This window comes from Mytilus galloprovincialis, chromosome 5 (genome assembly GCF_965363235.1).
Source record: "Mytilus galloprovincialis chromosome 5, xbMytGall1.hap1.1, whole genome shotgun sequence".
Classification (NCBI taxonomy): Eukaryota; Metazoa; Mollusca; class Bivalvia; order Mytilida; family Mytilidae; genus Mytilus; species Mytilus galloprovincialis.
In genome coordinates, this window is record NC_134842.1 from 19,595,881 (window position 1) to 19,618,303 (window position 22,423).

The following is a 22,423-nucleotide window of genomic DNA, read 5'->3' on the forward strand; positions in this document are numbered from 1 at the left end:
GTACAAAGCAATATGTTCATTCCCAGTATGGTTCTTCAGAGGGATTTGACAACAATACAATCATTATTAGATTACTTCAACATTTTCGAAGAGTACATGCACTTCGTATTACGAGTAAATATTTAGGCATATTAGAAAAAGATTAAAAGCAGCAAATGTAAAGCATACCTACATGATAAACAGCAGCATTACACAACTATATTAGACTCTTTAAATAGAAAAGGCTGTATTAACTAATTATTATGAAAATATGTGGCACAGAGTGACTGTAGATGTAGCATATTTAGATTGTAAAATTGAGAATGGAAGTGGGGGATATGCAGTTTTTATCAAACGCAATCATAGGTTAATAATATTTAAAACTGATTATGTCATCATGTTTATTTTTTCATCACATTTCATCAAGTTGTATTGAACATTATTATCCTACTTGACTTTTTATACTAATATATAAAATGTATATGTTTGCATTTTGTTTGTTTTTTCATGATGAGGGCCTCAGGGAAGATTAGTTATATAGCTAACTGTGTAACCCTCTTAAAATAAAGTAGTGCTGTTGTTGTTGTTGTTGTTTGAATGTTTGAACTTTGTTTTCATTTAGACTTGGCTTGTATCATATTTTCCCTCCGGTTTATATGATCCGTTCTTTCTATTTCGAATCTTCAAACGAACGAACGAACGAACGAAAGAACGAAAGAACGAACGAACGAACGAACGAACGAACGAACGAACGAACGAACGAACGAACAGAACGAACTAACCAACGAACGAACCAACGAACCAACGAACGAACAAACCAACGAACGAACTAACCAACGAACGAACCAACTAACGAACCAACCAACGAACCAACCAACCAACCAACCTACGTACCAACCAACTAACCAACCAATCAACAAACCAACCAACCAACCAATCAACAAACCAACCAACGAATCAACGAACCAACCAACCAATCAACGAACCAACCAATCAATTAATCAATTTCACTTGAATTACATAGATGACAAAGTCTGTCGTTTCGTGACAAGCCTCGCCATCTTCCCGTCTCAAATGGTAAACGGTGACTATACCACATCTAAATTTGCAGATTGTGTGAACTGATCTTTATGAAATTAAATCCATTTTGTTACATCTGGTGATCCGTTTATTTGTCAATCGCCTATGGCAGTCAGTAGGGTTTAGGAACATCGAGTTGCTAGTCAATGCGTTTTGTTAAAATGTACTTTTTAACCATGTTCACTTTTTAGGGTCTTTTTTCAATCATTTGCGTTCATGTTTAATTCTTCAATTTTCGTTTATTTTTTGTAACTGTTTTCATCAGCTCGAATATCAGCTCTCCCTCGCAGCATCTCTTGACATTTTGCTTATAAAGTCAGTTCCAATAACAGAAACGGCAGTATTCCCAAAATATTATAAAGATTAACAAGTCTAAAATTTCACCACACCAGTTCAAAATTGAGACAGGAAAGTGTCAGGTACCTCTAAGACTCCTTATATTGACCAATCACTTTCTCGTTTTAAACTCTGGAAATGTGGAGGCTCTGAACATCATTATCTTTTCTCATCAGTGACTTTCTATACTAAGACAGTCCATGAATCAGAGTAGCGTAGTATGTGATGATGACCATATTCATCTCTTTCAAGAAATAGTAAAATGCTGCGTATAGTTTTCTCAATTTTACCACGTTAACTCAATGTATAAACTGATCAGACTCAGGACCACAGACACTAAATCCATCCTAACTGCTATTTGTAGATTATTTGCAAAAACAATAAATATTGTTGCTTCAGACCCCGTGACGTGTGAAAAAGCGGTCCTACTAAAAAGCGCCCGGGAGCGCCCGGGAAAAGAAAAAGCGCCCGGGGAAAAGAAAAAGCGCCCGGAGAAGGAAAATTAGCGCCCGGAGAAGAAAATTAGCGCCCGGGAGAAGAAAATAATATTTTATAACAATATTTTTTTTCCCTTAAAAAATAACTAATCATTTCTTGTTTTGTCCTTAATATAAATGGGGATATGTACGATGCTACATCTAAAGTGTTGTTGTACTTTTACATTTTAGATTTCAAAATTGTATATTAAAGTAAGTAAATAAATATAAATAAGAGTATATAGAAGAATCATGAAAGACATTGTCCTCGATCAAAATGTATATTTTGTTACTAAAAATAATCGGTGCCTGAGGTCTAATATTTTCGCAACGGCATGGTGAACACTTTTTTATACAGATGCTGAGATAGATTTATTATATCTTTTTATAAAACTAAAACTGTTTCAATGGCTATGGTTATCAGGGTTTTAATGCTTAGACTTAAATTTAAACCAAACTTCTGCTTTTTACCCCCTTGTTTTAACTTACCGGTATACATATCGTTTTGAAAAACATGTCTTTTGATGTCTTACATGTTATAAATCTTCCGCATAAACTGTGATCCATTATTATCAGTCTTTCGAAACAGTATTCATATATTATTGATAAAATTGAAATATTCATACTTGTTTTTGTGCTTTATTACAAACGTATATATATTATCTGAATTGGCAAATTACTTGTCTAAAGTAAAAATAAAGAATAAATCAATTTTCATAACTTAACAAAGGTGTCTCATGCCAATAAAATATAAAAATATTTTCCCCGGGCGCTTTTTCTGTTCCCCGGGCGCTATATTTTCTTCTCCGGTCGCTTTTTCTTTTCCCCGGGCGCTTTTTCTTCACCCGGGCGCTCCCGGGCGCATTTTAGTAGGACCCTGAAAAAGATCAAATGATTGAGGCACACCCATATTTCAACTTTAAAAACATATATAGTAATGCACACTGACTGTTAAACAAACTTATCACTTTTAACAATAAAAAATGCCTTTGTTTACATCAAGGATTTCAATAGTAACTATACAAATCCTTCTTTACATGTAAATTATTTCTTTCATTACAAATGTTCCGAGTTATCAAAATAAGATATGAATTCAAATGAGAGAGAAATAACGAATTTTGAAAAAGGGGAGGGCTAGAAAAAGAATAAGAACTTATCATGAATATTAATAATGCCAATATTCATGCCTAGATTTTATTATGACAGAGTTTGACTGATATTCGTTTCTTCTCTTATAGTCTATAAAATCATTGACCTATAACATACATTCGTTTCGTTTTCTTGATTCTGCAATTTACTATGACTTTGTCTACAAATATGGCTGCCTCCAGTCGAAATGGAATAGAAATTTTGAAGATATGAGATTTTCTATTTCTTAATTGTTCAAAGCTATATTGAAGTTAACTGACCATGTTTGAATAGTTTATTAAAATGCCCTTATTTAGAAGGAAAACAGGTACTGTCATATTAAGAAAGCCATGAACATTTGAAATAAGATATGTCCTGTTGGAGGCGTTTCCTGAAGAAAAAAAAGTATTGTTGATCATGTTGATAGACTACATTGCTTGTCCTTTATGTAGCACAACAGATAGATTTTCTTTTGAATATTGAACATATGGCTTCAATTAGATTTCATTTCAAAAAACTTGTTGTGTAACTTTCACTTTTAATTGTATGTCAATCCAAGGATTTGTATAGTGTCATAGTGATACAAATCCTTAGTCAATCTAATATGAGGCAGGCATTACCTTTGAAAGGGGACGAAGTCGGTATGCATTTTTTTTTTATTCAAACATATTTTAACTTCAAAATCTTTTAAAAAAGAATCGGAAATACCGTAAGGTTTCCGATTTTGGTTCTGTTGTTAGGGATTTTAGTTGTGATGTTATTTAAGTTATGACGTCATATTCAATGTAAACAAAGAAATGCTATCATTAGACCTGTAAAGTTTTCATATCAAAGAATTATTAAAAATTGAATTGGTATTGTGTTCCTTCCTATATTTTACTAGACTGATAAATATATATTTTACTCAAAGTCTCATGCATGTCATGACTATGATACCGGAAAAAGGAAGTCGATTTCTGCGCAAATGCAGGGATTTAAAAAAGTCTGAAAATAAAAAAGTTAATGGTTTTGAGTTCATTAGTAGAATGAAAATTTTTCCCTGATTTTTTTTCTTTTTATTGATTTTTCTACAGGAATAGGGGAGTTTGTCCCCATACTATACATTTTGTGCTCTAAGTTTAGTTCAACTACTGATGGTCTTTGCGAAACATACAGGGGTAGAAGCAGCAAAATCCTAGCACCTCAGTCCTTTTGGTATTTTTGACAATTTACAGACTTTAATAATCCATGGTCAGCAAAAATCAAAAAATATAATATGGATCTAAAAGCTTCAATTCTGCAGCTACATTTTAAAAGCACATCTGAGCGCAGTCAATAAACATATCAACAATTTTGGTATTAAGCTGAATTTTGTCTCTGAATTACCTCAGATCTTCTAATAACCTTCTGACATCAAGCAACAATCACTTTTCAATCGTTACGTCAAATGTTTTGAATTGTGATGTCAAAGTTTACAGGAACCTGTGTTAATTTACGTAATGGCGCAAAAATTTGCATACAAGTGTAAATATGTCTACATTGTATATAGAAAACACATTTGTGGTGTAAAACTAAATGCAACATATGGCGTTTCTAATCACAATTAATGTGGGGACCAATTGAAGAAAAATATAAAACAGTTTAATCTTCTGTATTTTATTTAAAGAGATACAGCAATGATTAGAGGCTGGCATAATTAAACTTATGGACACATTTGTCCTAAAGTTTTGGTGTCTTCTGCAGGGGGTAGTCTGTGAATAAAAGATTTGATAACATAAGATAAAACAATTTAAAAAAAAAAAACGGGCCTGAGAAGGGCATATATAATAATCATAAAAATGTGACTTTAAAAAACAATATAATTCAAATTGTTTCATTCTAAAAAGCATTTGGGTGACAATCATGAAATTTTCTCTATTGCATTGACAACATCTAACTTTAAAAGTGATTTGATAGAATTGATATATTTTATAGGTCAGTCAGGGTCAATGATACTTGTTCGAGTCATATTTGTACAGGTAAAATAGAGGTCAACACACATGATGAGATTGAGTTCAGAAAATTATGTTTTCATTTTAATTATTGGGATTGTTTTGCAAAGGAAAATTTACATAACAAGGCTTTAAAGATTTGAAAAGTTAGTTTCTATTTTTTTTTTTTTTATATGCCTTCGCAATTTTGGAATAAATAAAACATTGCAAAAATTTCTGAATTACAAAATGTAACAAAAGTAACACATTATTTAAGTAGTGTAAGTTTATATTGCTATACAGACAACATGAACATGTGTTCAATTTTTAATTTTGTTTATTTTAGATAAAAGTAAACTCCCTCCAGAAATTAAACAGTCTGGCAGTTTAAAGAGGACTCCATCAAACAGAAGTAAAGACTTGTCTAATGGAACTGTTTGTAAGTTAATCTTTAGAGTAACATTATCAGTAACAGTTTAAAGAGGACTCCATCAAACAGAAATAACGACTTATCTAATGGAATTGTTTGCAAGTTAATCTGCATTCTTTTGAATTAGTCACTAAACAAACTATACTGCAGATTCAGTATGCATGGTATAAAGTCATCAACTTTAAGATTTAAGCTGTCTTTTCTTCTTTGAATTTTTAAAAGTTATTAAATATTTTTCTTGACTGAATCTTCATATGGGGACAAAGTCCCCAATAACAGTAGAAAATTCATTTAAAAAAAAAAAAAAAAAAAAAAAAAAATCGGGAAAATTTTCCCGATATTTTTATTGTACTAATGAACTCAAAATCATTCAATTTTTTTTTGTCGCGTTTTTGAATTTCCGGATCTGCGCAGAAATCTACTTCCGTTTCCGGTCTTGTTTGCATGTGACTTTGAATAAAATGTATATTTATCAGTCTAAGAAAGGAACTCAATACTAATTCATTTTTAAAAATTGTTTGTTATAAAAAAAAAGATTACCTGATGACAGCGTTTCTTTGTTTACATTGAATATGACATCATAACTTAAATAACGTCACAACTAAAATCCCTAACAACAGAACCAAAATCGGAAACGTTACGTTCTTTGTTTACATTGAATATGACGTCATAACGTCACAACTAAATCCCTAACAACAGAACCAAAATCGGAAACGTTACGGTATTTCCGTTTCTCTTTTTAACATTGTTTGATTTATAAAAAAAAATCATACAGACTTCGTCCCCATTCACAGGTTATGTCTGCCTCATATTATTTTACATGTTATGTTATATGGAAATAAATATTTAGAATTAAAAATTTTGATTCATATAAAAAATACTTATACAATGTACAATATGACAGGACGTCAAGCAAGCAAAATAAATTAATTTTCAAATGTCAATCTAATTGACCATTTCAGAATTTAACATTTGTGTCTAATGCATTATGGTTTTTGTTTATCCAAAAGTGTGCACCAGAACGTCATAAACAATGCTACAGTGTTCTCCCCAGAAATTTTGGATAGCATCACATTTGGCGTAAAAAAAAATGTATTTTTTTCAATGTAATTTGTCGAGTCGTGGCAGTGCTCTATTTCCATTATGATATATGCGCAGTGGTCTCGCTAGCCCAAAATAGAAGGTTTCTAGCTAGAGCACTGATGCGTTATTGTTTATTACAAAATGTATTATATTTTTTGTATGCTATAGGTCCTTATTTGGTGAATAAAATATTCTTTTCAACCCTATTCTTTGTGTCAATATTGTTGCAAATTAAACCAATGATAGGAAGTTTTTTTCCATTTTATGGGAACAAATACATGTAATAAAACTACCCATCATAGTTCTTTTTATTCTAAAAATGCCAATTGTTTTCATATAACATTGTATATTTTTGTAGCACCTGGCAAGATTCTTCCAGATGATGAACTGTCCAAAGATGAAAGTAAGTATTACAGTTATGTGGATAAAAATTAGTTGCAATAGATGATAGATATAAGAAGATGCAAGTCACAATTTGTAAAAGTAAACCCTTATAAATTATTATAGGCCAAAGTACAGTCTTCAACACGGAGCCTTGGCTCACACTTAACAGCAAGCTATAAAGGGCCCCATAAATGACAAGTGTAAAACCATTCAAAAGGGAAAATCAACTGTCTAATCTATATAAAAAACAAGGAAACCAGAAACACTAATCAACATAGGACAACAACTGAACATCAGGTTCCTTACTTAGGACAGGTGAAAACAATTGCAGTGGGTTTAAACATTTTTATAGGTACTAACCTTCACCCTTACCTTACACAATAGTGTAACATCACAACATAGAATAACACACTATAAAACATCAATATAAATTGTTTAACTCATCGAAAGACATATTAACACAAGTGAACATACACTGAATAAATAGATTTGATCTATGACACAATATTTATGTAACTGGAGCATGATTATAGCTATTATCCTGATTTAGAGTAATTTCTCGCAATTTGATTGGCTTATATTGTCCTTATAAATTTCAGTACAATTTTTTTATTACGTCAATACGAATTATCTCCCTTATTTATTACGTCAATTGGACTTATCTCCCTTATACCATTGACCTAATAAAAAGTAAAAAATAAAGATTTACTTTATAGTTCTAATATTTTAAATTTTTAACAGGTTTAGATTAAATATCTTAAATATATTTGGTTGATTATTGTACAAATATTGAATTTGAATATAATAATATGTAATATAACAAAATCAGGATAAATTCGTTACACAGTGTTCAATCGTCCTAATACGGAATTATTCAGGTAATAAAATTCATATCTGGTTTGGCTTCGCCTCACCCGATATGAATTTTATTGACCCAATAAATTCTCGTATTAGGACAATTGCACACTGTGTAACTAATAATATGTGGGGCATGTGTTATGTAATGGACAACCATCAATGCAATAATATTTTTGTAACCATTTATTTTTTAAAAACCAACTTAAAAGGACTTTTTTTTGGGACTACTGCAACACTGATACTTTTGAACACAACTCCACTGAGACAACTTAATAAAAATCATCATGTGTTGGAGACCGTATTATACTGTCATTTTAGTGGGACAATTTTACTGGAGTACTCAGACTTTGACCATTTTTGGACTATTTTGTGAATGTGACTGAATATTTTGCAATAATGTACAAATGATGTACAATTGACTGTTTTGGTCCATCATTATGAATTCACCATTTTATGACTATTTTTATACTGTTGTACTACAATTACACCATGTTCTGAATATTGAATGTCAAGAATAAGTACTGCTACAAAAGCTCTCGATTCATATAAATGTATTCTAAGTTCCTGTTTTACAATTCTATACCAGACACATAATGTTATTCCGCGTTTATTTAGCAGAAGGACATTTTTCACCATGGCCAATTGCAAGTAATCGTTGATATTGATTTGTATAATTTTACAGATTTTGAGTCGTTACACAAAAAATCGTCACAACTGTGTAAAACACTTCAAGAAATTCTCCACGACAAAAATTCCTTGGGACACTTCATACAGTTTCTTGAGGACAGAAAAGCCAGCAAGTTTCTTAGATTTTGGTTAGATGCTCAGAGTTTTCAGGCTTCAACATGGAGTCGCATAAGAAGCCTTGCTTTCAAAAAGAAGCGACAAAGTTCAAGCGAAAAAGAAAAATGTGATTCAGTGTGCAATCAAGAAGAATCTACACAAAAATGTCAGCATTCTGGTCTGTCTGATGACCAACAAATAGGTGGATATTCTGAATGTGATATTACGAACTCTAGACATGTTCAAAGTGATGCTGATAACATATCTGTGATAAAACCTAGTGCCAAAGATTTAAAAGGGGAAGTAACTGAAAATATTTCACCTTCAGGAGAGTCATTAACAAACTCTGAAGGGGAGGTAATTCAGAATGTGCCACCTTCTTGCCAGACTTTAATTAAATCAAAACCTATAACTGACAGTGCTTGTGAAGATAATAAAAAATGTCCAGAATCTCCTAATTCTGATGTTTTTGAACCAATTATCAAAGACTCTGCAATAAAAAGTTATTCTACCAAATATTCCAGTCCGAATTTGACAGACAAATTAAAAAAGAGTAAGTTTGTTGCATTTATATATGAGACCATGGCTCACTGGACCTTTGTTACGAAATGTTTTAATTTTATTATGTGTTTTCAGGCCTTTTATTCAACATTGAATAGTTACCTAACAACATGAACAATAATAAAAATCACACTATATTTTCATGATACAGTCGACTCTCGTTATGTCGAAGTCAGCCGGACCAGAAAAATATTTCGAGATACACGTAGTTCGACTCAAACAAACACCGGAAGTTCGACAATCTAAGGGACACAACTCTTGCTTAGCTTGGTAAAGCTAAAATAAATCTGGGTGAATATGGCAAGGGGATCGATATTCTAGTATCAGATCGATGTATTTGTATGTCACAGTCTTTTATTATTATAATGACATTTTTTTTACTTATTCAATTAAAAAAAAAGATCCTATGACTTTTCCAAGAGCGTAATTTCCAATCGATAGTTTCGTTATTCAGGTCGGTTATAGCTGACAAAATTGTTTATTCTCGGAAACAAGAGATTTAAGAAAATTTTGATTTCTATTCATTTTGTTTTATCTCACTCTTTCTTTTCAAAAGAAAATATAACAAGATTAAAGACGCCGTTTGAGTAGTTTTTAGGTGATCATCAACGGAAGCCATAATCCTCACTTTATACACACCCAAGCTCATTAGTGTAAATCACAAATTAATTGTTTTGTAAACATTTTAAATACTTGTTCATGAACATTAACAATGTATCACTAATTATTTATAAAAATTCTATAAAAGATAATCTTAGGTAAACACTCATGGAAATAGCATGTCATAAATCAATATAGTGTTCAGTGACAGGAAATTTAATTACACGTGTATTGTCAGATTAACTCTTCAATCTATTTTTAAAAATCCCGGAGGTCATGTTTTGACATATATGTGTATTAGTTCGAGTTAAAAAATGAATTTTGAATGCTTTTGTTAACCTTGGGACCGTAAATTTAGTTCGACTCAACCAAAATTTCGACTCATCCAATTTCGACTCATCAGGAATCGAATTACATACTTTTGTATGGAATAAAGTTCGGGACCACGTGAAAACTTCGACTCCCCCGAAATTTCGAGTCAACCGAGTTCGAGACAACGAGAGTTAACTGTATTACATCAATTGATGACACACATGTATTGTACACATAATTTTTACACACATATTTGCATGTTGACAGTCTTAAAACATGTAAAAAAGTTTGATATGTGCAAAAGTACAGTAATATGGTAGGTACAATGTTTACTCTATTTTCATGATTTTGTAGAATTCATTTTAAAGTTTACTACTACAGTAGTTGACATCAACCCAAATATGCATGACATATTTGCCACTGTAAGTAACATGAGTAAAGCAAGTAACAATCAATACATATTTACATATGCTATGTAGGCATTGTAGGTTTTTTATCATTATTCCTTTTAGTTTGATGGTGATGGATAGACTGTTTTAATAATCATGATAATCATGATAATCATCATGAATAATCATGATAATTATCATGAATAATCATCATAATCATCATGATCAGGATAATGGAAAACACTTGTTTGACATGTTTAAAGCAAAAAAGTTGTTTGAAGCATATGGATCACAAAAGATATGATTCATTGTAACCATGGTAACACACTGAATCAATATTTATGTTTTGTATGCAAATTAAAAGATATACAACATGTACAATAAGTAAATAGAATATGTTTCAATTTTCATTTCAGGTATAGAAAATGATGCAGTTCAAATTTTTTCCAAATATTTATCTAAAGATGCCACAGATCCTATAGGAGTTGATGATGTACTTAGACAGGAATGTATTAGTAAGTTACAGAATAGATAGGAAAATTATAATTAATATAACTTAACAATGACCAAAGCATTTTAAACATATTTGAACAATACTAGCAGAAAGTGTTTCATACAAATAGTGTGTGCAAGATCAATGCTTTAACGACCCTATAAAATTACAAAAAAAAGATTCAATTCTTATAATTACATTTTTATGCTATAACCATGAAATAACAAGTTAAAGCACATCTTTTTTTTTTTTTTTTTTGTGTGAGCATTTTTGAGACGTTGTTGTGAGAAGCACATGCTGTCATGAATATTGAATTTTACTGAAAAGTACAGTCTGATTTTGGAGTGTCCTACTATTGCATTCAGCTAATCAAAAATAAAAAGTTTTATGACACAAAAACATGTAACGTAATTTGTATATCATGTATAGCATGTATAGAGAGACAAACAAATGGCCAGAAGTAAAATTAAACTGTGCAATAACCGGTGCTTAACCTATTTTATGAGAGATAATTGAATTTCATAATGTAATTGATCTGCTTCTCTTTCAATTGCAATGATATATAATTTGAATTCAAAAGCTCCTCTGATACTGCGGATTCATTTATTTGCATGAGTAACAATTTATGAGGATTGAGGAAAGCTTATAAATATATCAAATATATGTATTTCATTAACCATATAAATTTATGGTTCACCAGAGTGTACCAACATGACCAACTACAGACACTAAATCCATGAAAATTTGTCCCCATAAATAATAAGGAATCCATGTATAGTAATATATTAACTATATTTTGTAGGTAAAATTTGTCGAGAAGATGGAGAGGTTGATCCTGATTGTTTTGTTGATTGTCAAGAATTTTCTGTTTCCAAAATAGAATCTGAGTAAGTTATTTATTAACAATGGGGAAGAAGGTTTAGGCCTAATGAATTTAGAATTGACTATCTTTGGATGCAAATAAATAAACAAGATTTTAAATGTATGTGCTTGCATAAAAAAATCTCTTAAAAGATGGGGGAAAGATACCAGAGGGACAGTCAAACTCATAAATAAAAAATAAACTGACAATGCCATGCAAAAAAAATCAGACTCAAAATACAACATAGAAAAATAAATACTTAAGCAACATGAACCCCACCTAAAACTGGAGGAGATCTCAGGTGCTCTGGGTTAGGCCAAAAATAAAATATTGTTTGTTTCCCCTCACACGACCGACCCGGTAAAATCACCGCGACCCGAAATATTTTATTGGCCATTCTTGTCCACTATTTTTTTTGTTGCTATGTTGGTTATTGGTGATATCTTTTCGATGCTGTAGTCAACGATCGTTCGGTTTTGGTGATACCATTCCGATGCTGTAGTCGACGAGCGTTTTAAATCAAGGTATTTTTGCATTGAAGCGTCTACATGATTCGGAATCAAGGAAAACAAACAAAATGCTTTCCACACAATCTTTTTTTTGAAAATAAAAATAAAAAAATTGAAGCATCTTTCAACCCGCTGAGTGCATCTTGATTTGCATTGTGTCTAACCTCTGTTCCTGTTTAAAGGATAAAATCTTTAAGACTGAGTAAAAATGGTCCGACTCGTGCTTTAAAATCTATCTACTTTGTCTTTGAACAGGTTGGGCACAAGTCAGGAAATGTAGGATACATGTATTCCCTGCTTTCAGGGAACGTCCCTGTTTTCTGGTGTAAAAAAACACAGTTTAAATGGGATTTCCTTGTTCAATTTATGGCATGAAAATTACAAAAGGACACGTTTTAACGTTATAACTGCATCAGTAGAATTCGTAAATACTTTAAAGTATTTTAGGAAATACAAAACATGAATATAAAGTGAAGCCTTGTTTCTTCTAGAACTCGAAAAAAAAAATATAAATCTTTGTTTAGGAATCAATTGACCAGGCTGCATGATCCAGGTGTAACTAAACATAACTGAATTCTGTTCACTTCTATTGAAAATTTTTATTCATTGAATTTTAATTCCCAAGTGATTAACATACATGTATCTTTTTGTCATCTCATAATTGATGATCGAGGTATGAATTGTTGAACAAAGAAATTGTTTTGTTGTGAGTCATGCATCAAATAAGACTTGAAATAAGCTTGATTTTTAACTAAAAAAACACTTGCTATCATTAAGCATTGTTATCACAAGTAGAATGTGCGCTTTTGTAGATTTCAGTACATTAAATGAATAGGAAAAAAAAGAAGGTCCCTGTATACTGTTTTTTTTTAACACCAGAAAACTGTGGTGTACACTGAATTAGAGTACAGGGAATACCCCACTTTTCTTGACTTGAGCCTTACCTGTTAAATTTTGTACAAATTCAATATAGAAAACCATATCAAGGAATAAAATAAAATAATTTGCCTACCTACCTACCCATACCCTAACAACCTCAGTCGGGAGAGGGGAAACAAAGATATTTTTAATGTTGGCCTTAGCAGATCCACTGTTCTAAAGGGAGGACATTTATAGACGACTTAAGCAACATGAACCTCACCAACAACTGGAGGTGATCCCAGGTGCTCTGGTAAGCAGATCCACTCTTCTAAAGGGAGGACATTTATATGATTTTGTTAATATATTTTGGAATGATACATGTTTGAGATGAGTTTATCTTATCAGCTTCATAAAATTTACTTTAAATTTGATTGATATAATTTGAAAGAAATATAATCAATTCTTTAGTTAAAACATTATGCACTATTAAAAAATTGTAACTGAAGTATTCTTTTCTTTCATCTGCTAAAGTCTTAGAATTTTATGTTGTTTAGTATTTAAAAGAGGTTATGTACATGGAAGATACAATGAGATACAAGATTTTTTATATTACATTCTCATTTAAATCATAAGCAGAAACCAAAGTTTGTATACATGAGACCAAATTTAACAAGAATATATCTAAAATGTCTTTAGCTCACCTAACCCATAGGACCAAGTGAGCTTTTTTCATCATTTGAGCTTTGCCACAATCAACAATGGGGTATTTAGTTTTGGACAAATACTAAAGAAGAATTAAAAGAGAGAAACTTTTAAGAGAAAAAACATTAGCAATACAAGATCAACAAAAATGAGACTTTTATCATGCATTCTATTCTAGTCTACAATGTTGAAGAGTGTCCATTCTATGTTGAAAATCATGAAGACCCAGGTGAGCAACACTGGCTCTCTAGAGTCCCTAGTTATGTTTATCTTTTCATTATATTTTCATGATGTTTTTCCTGAATTACAGACATTTTCCTAGCTACAATGGTAGTGAGTTTCACTTGAGGTACCAGATTGATTTGGTAACCAGTGGTCATATATACCTGTCTGATTTCCTATACTATGATCCTGCTTTCTTCTACTTCATGGAGGTAAGTACCAGATTAACCTGGTTACCAGTTGTCCTATAGGTGTAAAACCACCAAATCATAGTATGTAACATGCAGTTGTATATGAAAATAGGTTAAAAAAAAATATTACCTTGAATATGACAGATGTAGGAAATAATCTAAAGCTTGTACGCAGGTACAAAAGAGTTGAAAATTTGATTGGTTAACTTCCAGTGATGGTTATTTTCTTATATTGCAGTGAAATGTTATGTGAAATTTTCTCTACAATACTGGACAGGATAAAACTTTACTCGTGCCAAATATTCTTTATTTGAAACAAAGATAAATTGTGAACAATTTTTTGAATTGTGCAAGTTTAAATCATGCAAGCTTAGCTGTCTCCTAAAACAATTTCCACTTGCTATACGTTATTAGTGTTATTTGATCATGCAAAATTAAGCTTGAATAAATGTTTAAGATTGATTGATAGGTTGCTTCTTTCTTTATATTCATTGTTTAGATACATACATGTTATTTACTATAATGTGAATTTTGAGCCATATTGATAAGGATGTTTTTGGGTTATGACTTAGTTTTGCATGAAATTAGTGGAGTGACAGAAACGAATAAAGTAAAGTATAAGAAATCTAAAAATAGTATATTATAATCATATATTTGTTGTTGTATAGTACATGGAACAAGAAGGAGGAAGTAATATACTACAGTTCTGGATAGCTGTAGAGAACTTTGAGAAACATTTGAGGTCACATGAATCAGGTTATGATGGCATGCAGGCTCAAGCTGATGCTATGGTTCTGTATGATAAGTAAGTTTTAGATAGCTTGCTAGACAAAGTTCTTTGTCAGTTACCCCCCTCCCCTAAAGCATTGACTGAAGTACATTTGATGCTTCATTCTAAAAATGTTAGCACAGTCAATGCTTTTACAACCCTATAAAATTACAAAAAGAAGCCTTTTTACTTATAATTACATTTTTTACTAGGATCATAAAAACATGATTTCTATCAAGTTTTTCTATATTTATCTGTGCACTTTATTGTGGAAGGTCGTGCCATCATGAATGTTGCATTTCGTTTTGAAATGAGGGTCATTTTCACATTGACGTGAGATTTCTGTTAGCCAATCAAAATAACGTACTAAAATGAATCATATACGTAATGTAATTATAAATAGGTATCTGACCATAATGACAGACCTGTATCTTTTTCAGATATTTTTCACTACAAGCAACCCATCCTTTAGGTTTTGATGAATGTCGATTTGATGTGGAATGTAATATATGTCGAGAAGAGGGGCCTTTACCGGATTGTTTCTCTAAACCAAGAGAGATGGTGTTAAAAACTATAGAAAAGGTAATGGAAAATTTGACAGTTACTGTAAGTCTGTTTCAATTTCAATCCAGAAAAAACAGTCACTTTGAGTACCTCCTGTTTGTGTAAAGTGTTACAAAAAGAATGGTCATTAGTAATGAGCTATGGGAGGAAAAACTTTAGAAATTAACTTTTTTACAAAGTCAAATAGATTATGAACAAATTTTTGAAACACAACTTAAAAGTCATAAAAATGCTTAGTTTGAAGAGATAACAGGGGATTCATTATTATTCGTTGGATACCAATTTTGGGGATTTTGTGGGTACAGGTGAACCACAAATTAAAATGTTCAATGAATAACAAATTTTCTATAGGCATGTATATAGACCAGCAAAACCAAGAAATTAATTATCCACAAACAAGCAAGTTTTCCTTGATCCACACAAAATATATGAATCCACATTAACATTACTACTTAATAGTTATCAAAGGTACCAGGATTATAATTTAGTACGCCAGACGCGCGTTTCGTCTTCATAAGGCTCATCAGTGACGCTCATAGACATTTTCATGTGTATTATACAGCAGTTCATACATCTAAATGACCCATAACAAATACGTTTCTAAACCTTACACATAACATGACATATCTTTATATTAACATGATCAGTATAACCTAAAATATTAAGTGATTTGTATCGATGTATGCATGAATATATTTATATATTTGCAGGTTTACTTTTCTGATTTCCGTCAAAGTGAAATATTTTATAAATTTTTATCTGAATTGGTTGGTACTGTACATTCCACAAGAGAGTTACCAAGGCAACGAAAACGTACTGGTTAGTAGAAAACCTTTTACTTATTTTGCAGTTTTGATATCTATTATTTTTATGAAAATTATTAATCACAGGCAGATACCATGTAAGTTTTATAATCAAATATTCTTTGTACAATTTGATGAAAAAATAATTACAAAGATTTATCAACTAATAAACAATCTTAGGAGAAGGATAGAATTTTCTAACAACACTGGAGAATGATATATTTACACATAAACATTGAGATGTTGGTATTTTAACTCATTTTACTCCAAGTCATCAAACACTTGTATTGTAGAACCAATGTTGAAAGCTAAGATTGTCTTACCTGACTTACCATAACTAAAGATTGAGTATCACTCATTAAACTTATTTCATTATGCCCCATTTTATGCCCCATTTATGGTCATTATTTTTTCCGGTCTGCCCGTTTGTTCCTCTTTCCGTCTGTCCTGCTTCAGGTTAAAGTTTTTGGGCATGGTAGTTTTTGATGAAGTTGAAGTACAATCAACTTGAAACTTAGTACACATGTTCCCTATGATAAAATATTTTAATTTTAATGCCAAATTAGAGATTTTCCCCCATTTTCAAGGTCCACTGAATATAAAAAATGATAGTGCTGATGGGGAAACCGTGTACTGGGGACACATTCTTGTTTGTATTAACATAGAAAAAGAGATAAGACACCAGTTTACAAACCTTAATAAATACAAGAAGAGGTGGTATGATTGCAAATGAGACATCTAACCACCAGGTACCAAATGATGGGAAATGGCAGAAGCTATAGGTCACTGTACAACCTTCAACAATTGGCTGAACAAGGGATAAACCCGTACTGTATACTACTCAAGAAAACCTAAGATCAGTGAACTGATCTTTTTAATAAACCAATAAACGAAAAACAGATATGACAGCCAGAATTCCGTCTTTTTATATCTTCAACAATAAGCAAAAACCATACTGCATAGTGAAATAAAAAAATTAAAATCAACTTCCTGATTTTTTTATTAAACAATAAACAATTAAAAGAGATATGACAGTCAGAAATTCTCAGCTTCTTATGCATGTTATGTACTTATATTCCAGTATCTTTTCTAGCATGCAAATATTTCATTAATCTTCAACAAATAAATAATAAAACAAATGAGTTCTTACAGTAGTATTTGAACATTATAGATAGTGATGCTTCACAAGACAGTAGTACACACAGTGGAGAGAGTGTACGGAGTAGCACACGTAATACATTACTGGCATCAGGAACAAGTCTACCGCTGGGACGTGCAATGAGAAAGTTTGAAAATGATATGAACAACATTGATCCTAGTCTATTGAATCCAGATTTACTATGGAAACGGGACAATCCAAAGTAAGTCATTGAAGTAAAGTTTCCAAAGTACTGTAAATTCAGAAATTATTGTGAGGTTGTTTTTTATGGAAAAAATGTGAGTTGTAAAAGCAATTTTGAACTCGCATATATTGAAATATTTTATATGAATTAAACAGGATTTTTCTCTAAATCATAAAAAATTAAAATCATATTCAAGTCTCAAATTACAAATTTGCAATAATAAATGCATGCAATCATTGTTGAATTTACAGTTCTGTGAATTCATAATTGTTTGTTGGATACCAATTTTCATGGATCTCAAGGGTACACATGGTACAGGGGAACCATGAATCTCAAGGGTACACATGGTACAGGGGAACCATGAATCTCAAGGGTACACATGGTACAGGGGAACCATGAATCTCAAGGGTACACATGGTACAGGGGAACCATGAATCTTAATGATCAATGAATTCAGACTTTTTTATAAGAACATATACAGAATATGTCAAAACCATAAATCAAATATCTAAGAAAACCAAGTCTTTCTCAATCTACAAAAATTGGTACCCACAAAAATAAATGAATCCAGAGTACTGCAGTAAACCAACTTATTGTCATGGATACATTTTTTGGTGTCTAAACCTTTCTAGATGACTTCATGGTTATAATTTTTTTTCAAGATCCAATGATTGGACCCTATGGCCTTTCTAGACCACTCTCTTCTATATTCAACTCAAATTTTATCTTTCTACTTGTTAATGTCATGAAAATAAATCACTAATGAAATACACGCTACATTAAAATTTGTAACTGTGTCTGAAAAGAAGATATAACAAATATGTTACATGTAACCTCTTATAATTAGTGTTTGTTTAATCACACACTTTTATCTGCTTTTGGTTGCCTGAGCTTTCTTAATAAAATGAGTTTGGGAATGTTGTACATACAAAAGATAACAGTAAATTACAGAACATCACAACTAATTTGCCGTTTCAGAATCTAATGCATTATGGGTAATATTTTCAAAAACGTTCACAACATATTTTCAATGGTTTAAAACGTTCTTAACAATGGAAATTCAACCAATGACTGAATAATATTTGTATTTTGATGTATGAACAATGAGATTACCCATAATCCTTTAGGTTTTGAAAGGCGAATTGGTAGATGATCATATTAAGTATAAAGAGTATACACCAACAATATAGAAAATTTTGTACCCAATAAATGATCAAATTAAAAAATCTTGTCAAGCCTTTAGTTTTAAATTTTGAAAAGTCAACTATTTTGAAGTGAGGTATGTAATTGACAAGGTAAATAGAACATCTATTTATTATTAAGCATTGTAACTCATATCTATTCCATAATTATAAAAAAAAGAAGATGTGTTATTATTTCCAATGAGACAAATATGCAGAAGAGACCAAATGACACAGAAATTAACAGCTATAGGTCAACTTATAAATGACCTTTAACAAGGACCAATGAGCAAAACCCATACCACATAGTCAGCTATAAAAGGCCCTGAAATCACAAATGCAAGTTCCATACCAGGAAAGTCGCCTCCCAAAACATCACTTTAATAATTATAATAATGCAAAACAATTCAAACAATAAAAATAACAGCCTAACTTATGTACATATAACCATGTTTTATTTATGTTTACAGGATGGTTATGGGGACTGTAGATGGGTTTGGACAGTTTAAATCAGAATTTGATCCTCATCCAGATAAAGATAAAGAAAAACCTAAAGGTAAAACTACCAAATAGAATCTAATATCAATGGTATTTTTTTAATTAATATTTCAGCAATAATCTCATAAAAGGGCAAAATCTTTCAGTTTGAAAGACCTTTGACGATTTTATTTTGCAGGTAATATTTAATGTCAATGATGCGTCTTTCTACTGGTCTGAAAAAAAAACCCCATGTCATTTCAGTAGCATAATATAACATGAAAAATTATAACAAAAAAAGAAGAGATAATATCAAAATTTAAGAAAATAGCAATCAAGTATATATATTTGAAAATATTTATGTTATACCTTTTATATTTGGCGCACTCTTACAAGGGTATTCATGGTAATCAATCCAAATATTTTTGCTGAAATAGCAAGGCAAATTTTTTTTGTGATTTTTTGTTGGTTAAAAAACAAAATAAGTGTGAAATGCACTAATTTAAAGGTATCTGATGGGGTTATGTATAATAGATTTCATAGTTAAAGCATCAGGGTTAAACTTTTTTGATGCCCTATTCTCCCCAATTATAGTATATTTTTTGGATGGATCTAAAGCTATGTACCAATTTAATTGACAATGTTTGATGTGGGTTTTGTCAGTTAAAAATGGACGTTGAAAAGTTCTCCCTGGCTAAGCGGGTCATTGAAATAGAGGCCACAACTAGCATCTAAAGAATGCATTGTGATTGTGTTATTCGCACCACAGATGTATCTGATGACACATTCTAATCTTTTAATTAATGTTTTACTTTATTTACTTAAAAGTAATCCACAAAAACATTTATTGAGAGTTTTCCAGTGATGACTTCTGTACACATCTTTCGTCAAAGCCATAGGCGTAAAGTTCATCTTCCTCTGATTTCGTCAAGAAAAATCATCAATGATTCTGTCAGTCATGTTTAATGATTTTATGGACATACAAAAGTAATATGGCATTTAAGAGTTAAAGAAAATACGCCTGTTATTTTATACATTTTATGCTAAAGTATTGTTTTCATCCCAGATAGGCCAGAATGTATTTAAGGCAAAAATCTGGGTCAGAAATATTTTCTCTCTAAAATATCTGTGACCCCCTTTGCTGAAAATCAAATGGTCCGTACAAAGGTCCAAAGACTATTGATCTACAAAGAGAGTTCTGACTGCGGATCCCATTTCAGCAACGTTATTATTGGGCTGGGGTGTGTGTGGTTAAATATGTTTTTGTAGGTAAATATTATGACTATGGAACTCTTTTTATCATGTGAGTGTAATAGAGTATTGCCTTTTGTTGGGTGGAATTGTGAAATAGGAGCCAGCACGTCCTTGCTCCACCCGTTGTAGCTTTCAAGGCATCATGATTGTCATCCTCAGCCTTAGCAATATGTTACTGTAATTTGAATTTCAAAATGATTGATTGACGTTTTTTCAACCCCACAGTAGCGAATCCCTTTAACTTTGACATTATCAATAATATATTTCACATAAAGTAAATACGTATAAGTAAAGAGTTGTTGCATAAAATATACGGGAATGGTAAAGTTGATGTAATCTAGTCTGAGTAATCATTTAACAGTATTATAAAAAAAAAAGAGTTAAAGTAAAGGGTACGCCCCCTCTGGATCCACCACTGCCAATGGTTGCCCTAATAAATGTTTGCTCTTCCTTATTCACAAAAAAATCTTTATTGGCCCTATATTAAAATATGGAAAACAACGTTAACAAGATTGATAACTATAGCATCTTTAATTGAAGTTACATGTTAAGCTTTCTTGTTGGTACATGTCAACAGATTTTTACCAAAGGACAGAACTGTTACTACAATGCACAAATTTTTTTTCTTAGAGATGTAAAGGAAAAAAAATAAAGAATAAAACATGTCAATTTATGGTATGAGAATGATAAGCATTTAATTTCCTATCAATAAACAATATATGCATGTTATCAGCCTAGTTACAAATGAATAGATGTGTAATAATTAATGGGCAAATGTTTTTTTTTTCCCGAAAGGTATGTAATTTCTTTTAACTTTTATAATTTTAGGCACAGGATTTTTTAGAAAGAGCAAAGAAAAGGAAAAGGTTGGTTTAATTGTTGACTAAAATGATTATTAGAACAAACATATAATCTTTTGACTTGCACTTGTAACCATGAAGTAATTTGATTGAATACTGAATTATTTATGGCAACTGTGTATTTGATATTTTTGTAAATAAAACTGTCATCATTTGGCAATAGACTATTTTCAAGTTATGTTCTTCACCATAAATTTTGTGCGCCTTTGTGATGTCATTTACCAGATAGAGTAGATCACCCCAGTCCCTGCTCTTTTAAAGTTCATGTCACCGTGATATAGCCATATTGTGCTAATGCGGCATAAAACGCTTATCAATCAATCAATTAAAAGTTCAAAGGATAATAACTTCTAAAATATACCTCATTTGCACATCTTATTATAAACAAATATATATATCTTTTTTACAGTGTATACTTTTAAAAACTTTTCATTTTTATTCTCTGTTTGATGTCATAACTATTATATTATATTGTAAACAAATAAGATTATTGTTTATTGATAATGAGAAGAAATGGCTATACACACAGCTCTCTTTACTGTATTAATGTTATATTTACATAGAATTTAATTTAATTTATTTTGATAGGAAGAAGAGGAGATGGCGATTAAGATAGCTCAGATGATAATAAGTGATGTTACATCGGTCACACAAACTATTGGTGCAATGAAATCACAGTCTTTCAGCGACAAACCAGAATCATAGCATTATGTTTGTTGTTATATTATATAATTTTGTGTTGTTGATTTTGTATTTTGATCAGAGAGCATTTAATCAGATTGAGCATGTTTGATAAATTTTATACACCAGTATATTTTAATACGCAAACTGCATGTAACCATTAAGAAATCATGTGTGACCTTGACATTAAAGGGTAATATCAATATACTGTAAGTGCTTCATTTTCATGGATTGTATATTTTAGGATTTTCAAGGCAAAACATGTTTTCAAGGTTATGATTTCCTTTTTGCTGTTCTTTATTT

At 31.2% G+C, this 22,423-nt stretch overlaps 1 protein-coding gene across 1 annotated transcript; it reads left to right on the forward strand.

Annotated features, from left to right (window-relative positions):
- The first annotated feature begins 3,162 nt into the window (after positions 1-3,162).
- LOC143075342 (A-kinase anchor protein 10, mitochondrial-like) lies at positions 3,163-22,291 on the forward strand. The gene is made up of 14 exons (XM_076250729.1): positions 3,163-3,327; positions 5,295-5,387; positions 6,820-6,864; positions 8,386-9,039; positions 10,765-10,863; positions 11,644-11,728; positions 14,086-14,209; positions 14,857-14,993; positions 15,398-15,539; positions 16,232-16,340; positions 17,496-17,685; positions 19,319-19,404; positions 21,408-21,445; positions 22,028-22,291. Exons 1-14 carry the CDS (start codon positions 3,303-3,305, stop codon positions 22,142-22,144), a joined length of 1,944 nt encoding a protein of 647 aa, XP_076106844.1. The 5' UTR covers positions 3,163-3,302; the 3' UTR covers positions 22,145-22,291.
- Positions 22,292-22,423: the final 132 nt, after the last annotated feature.

Excerpts from the sequence above, each read along its gene's own strand:
- LOC143075342 (XM_076250729.1), top strand. The coding sequence starts at position 3,303 with ATGCCCTTATTTAGAAGGAAAACAG. Across the intron at positions 9,040-10,764 it reads GACAGACAAATTAAAAAAGA|GTATAGAAAATGATGCAGTT; the intron begins GTAAGTTTGTTG and ends TTTTCATTTCAG. Across the intron at positions 11,729-14,085 it reads GTTTCCAAAATAGAATCTGA|ACATTTTCCTAGCTACAATG; the intron begins GTAAGTTATTTA and ends CCTGAATTACAG.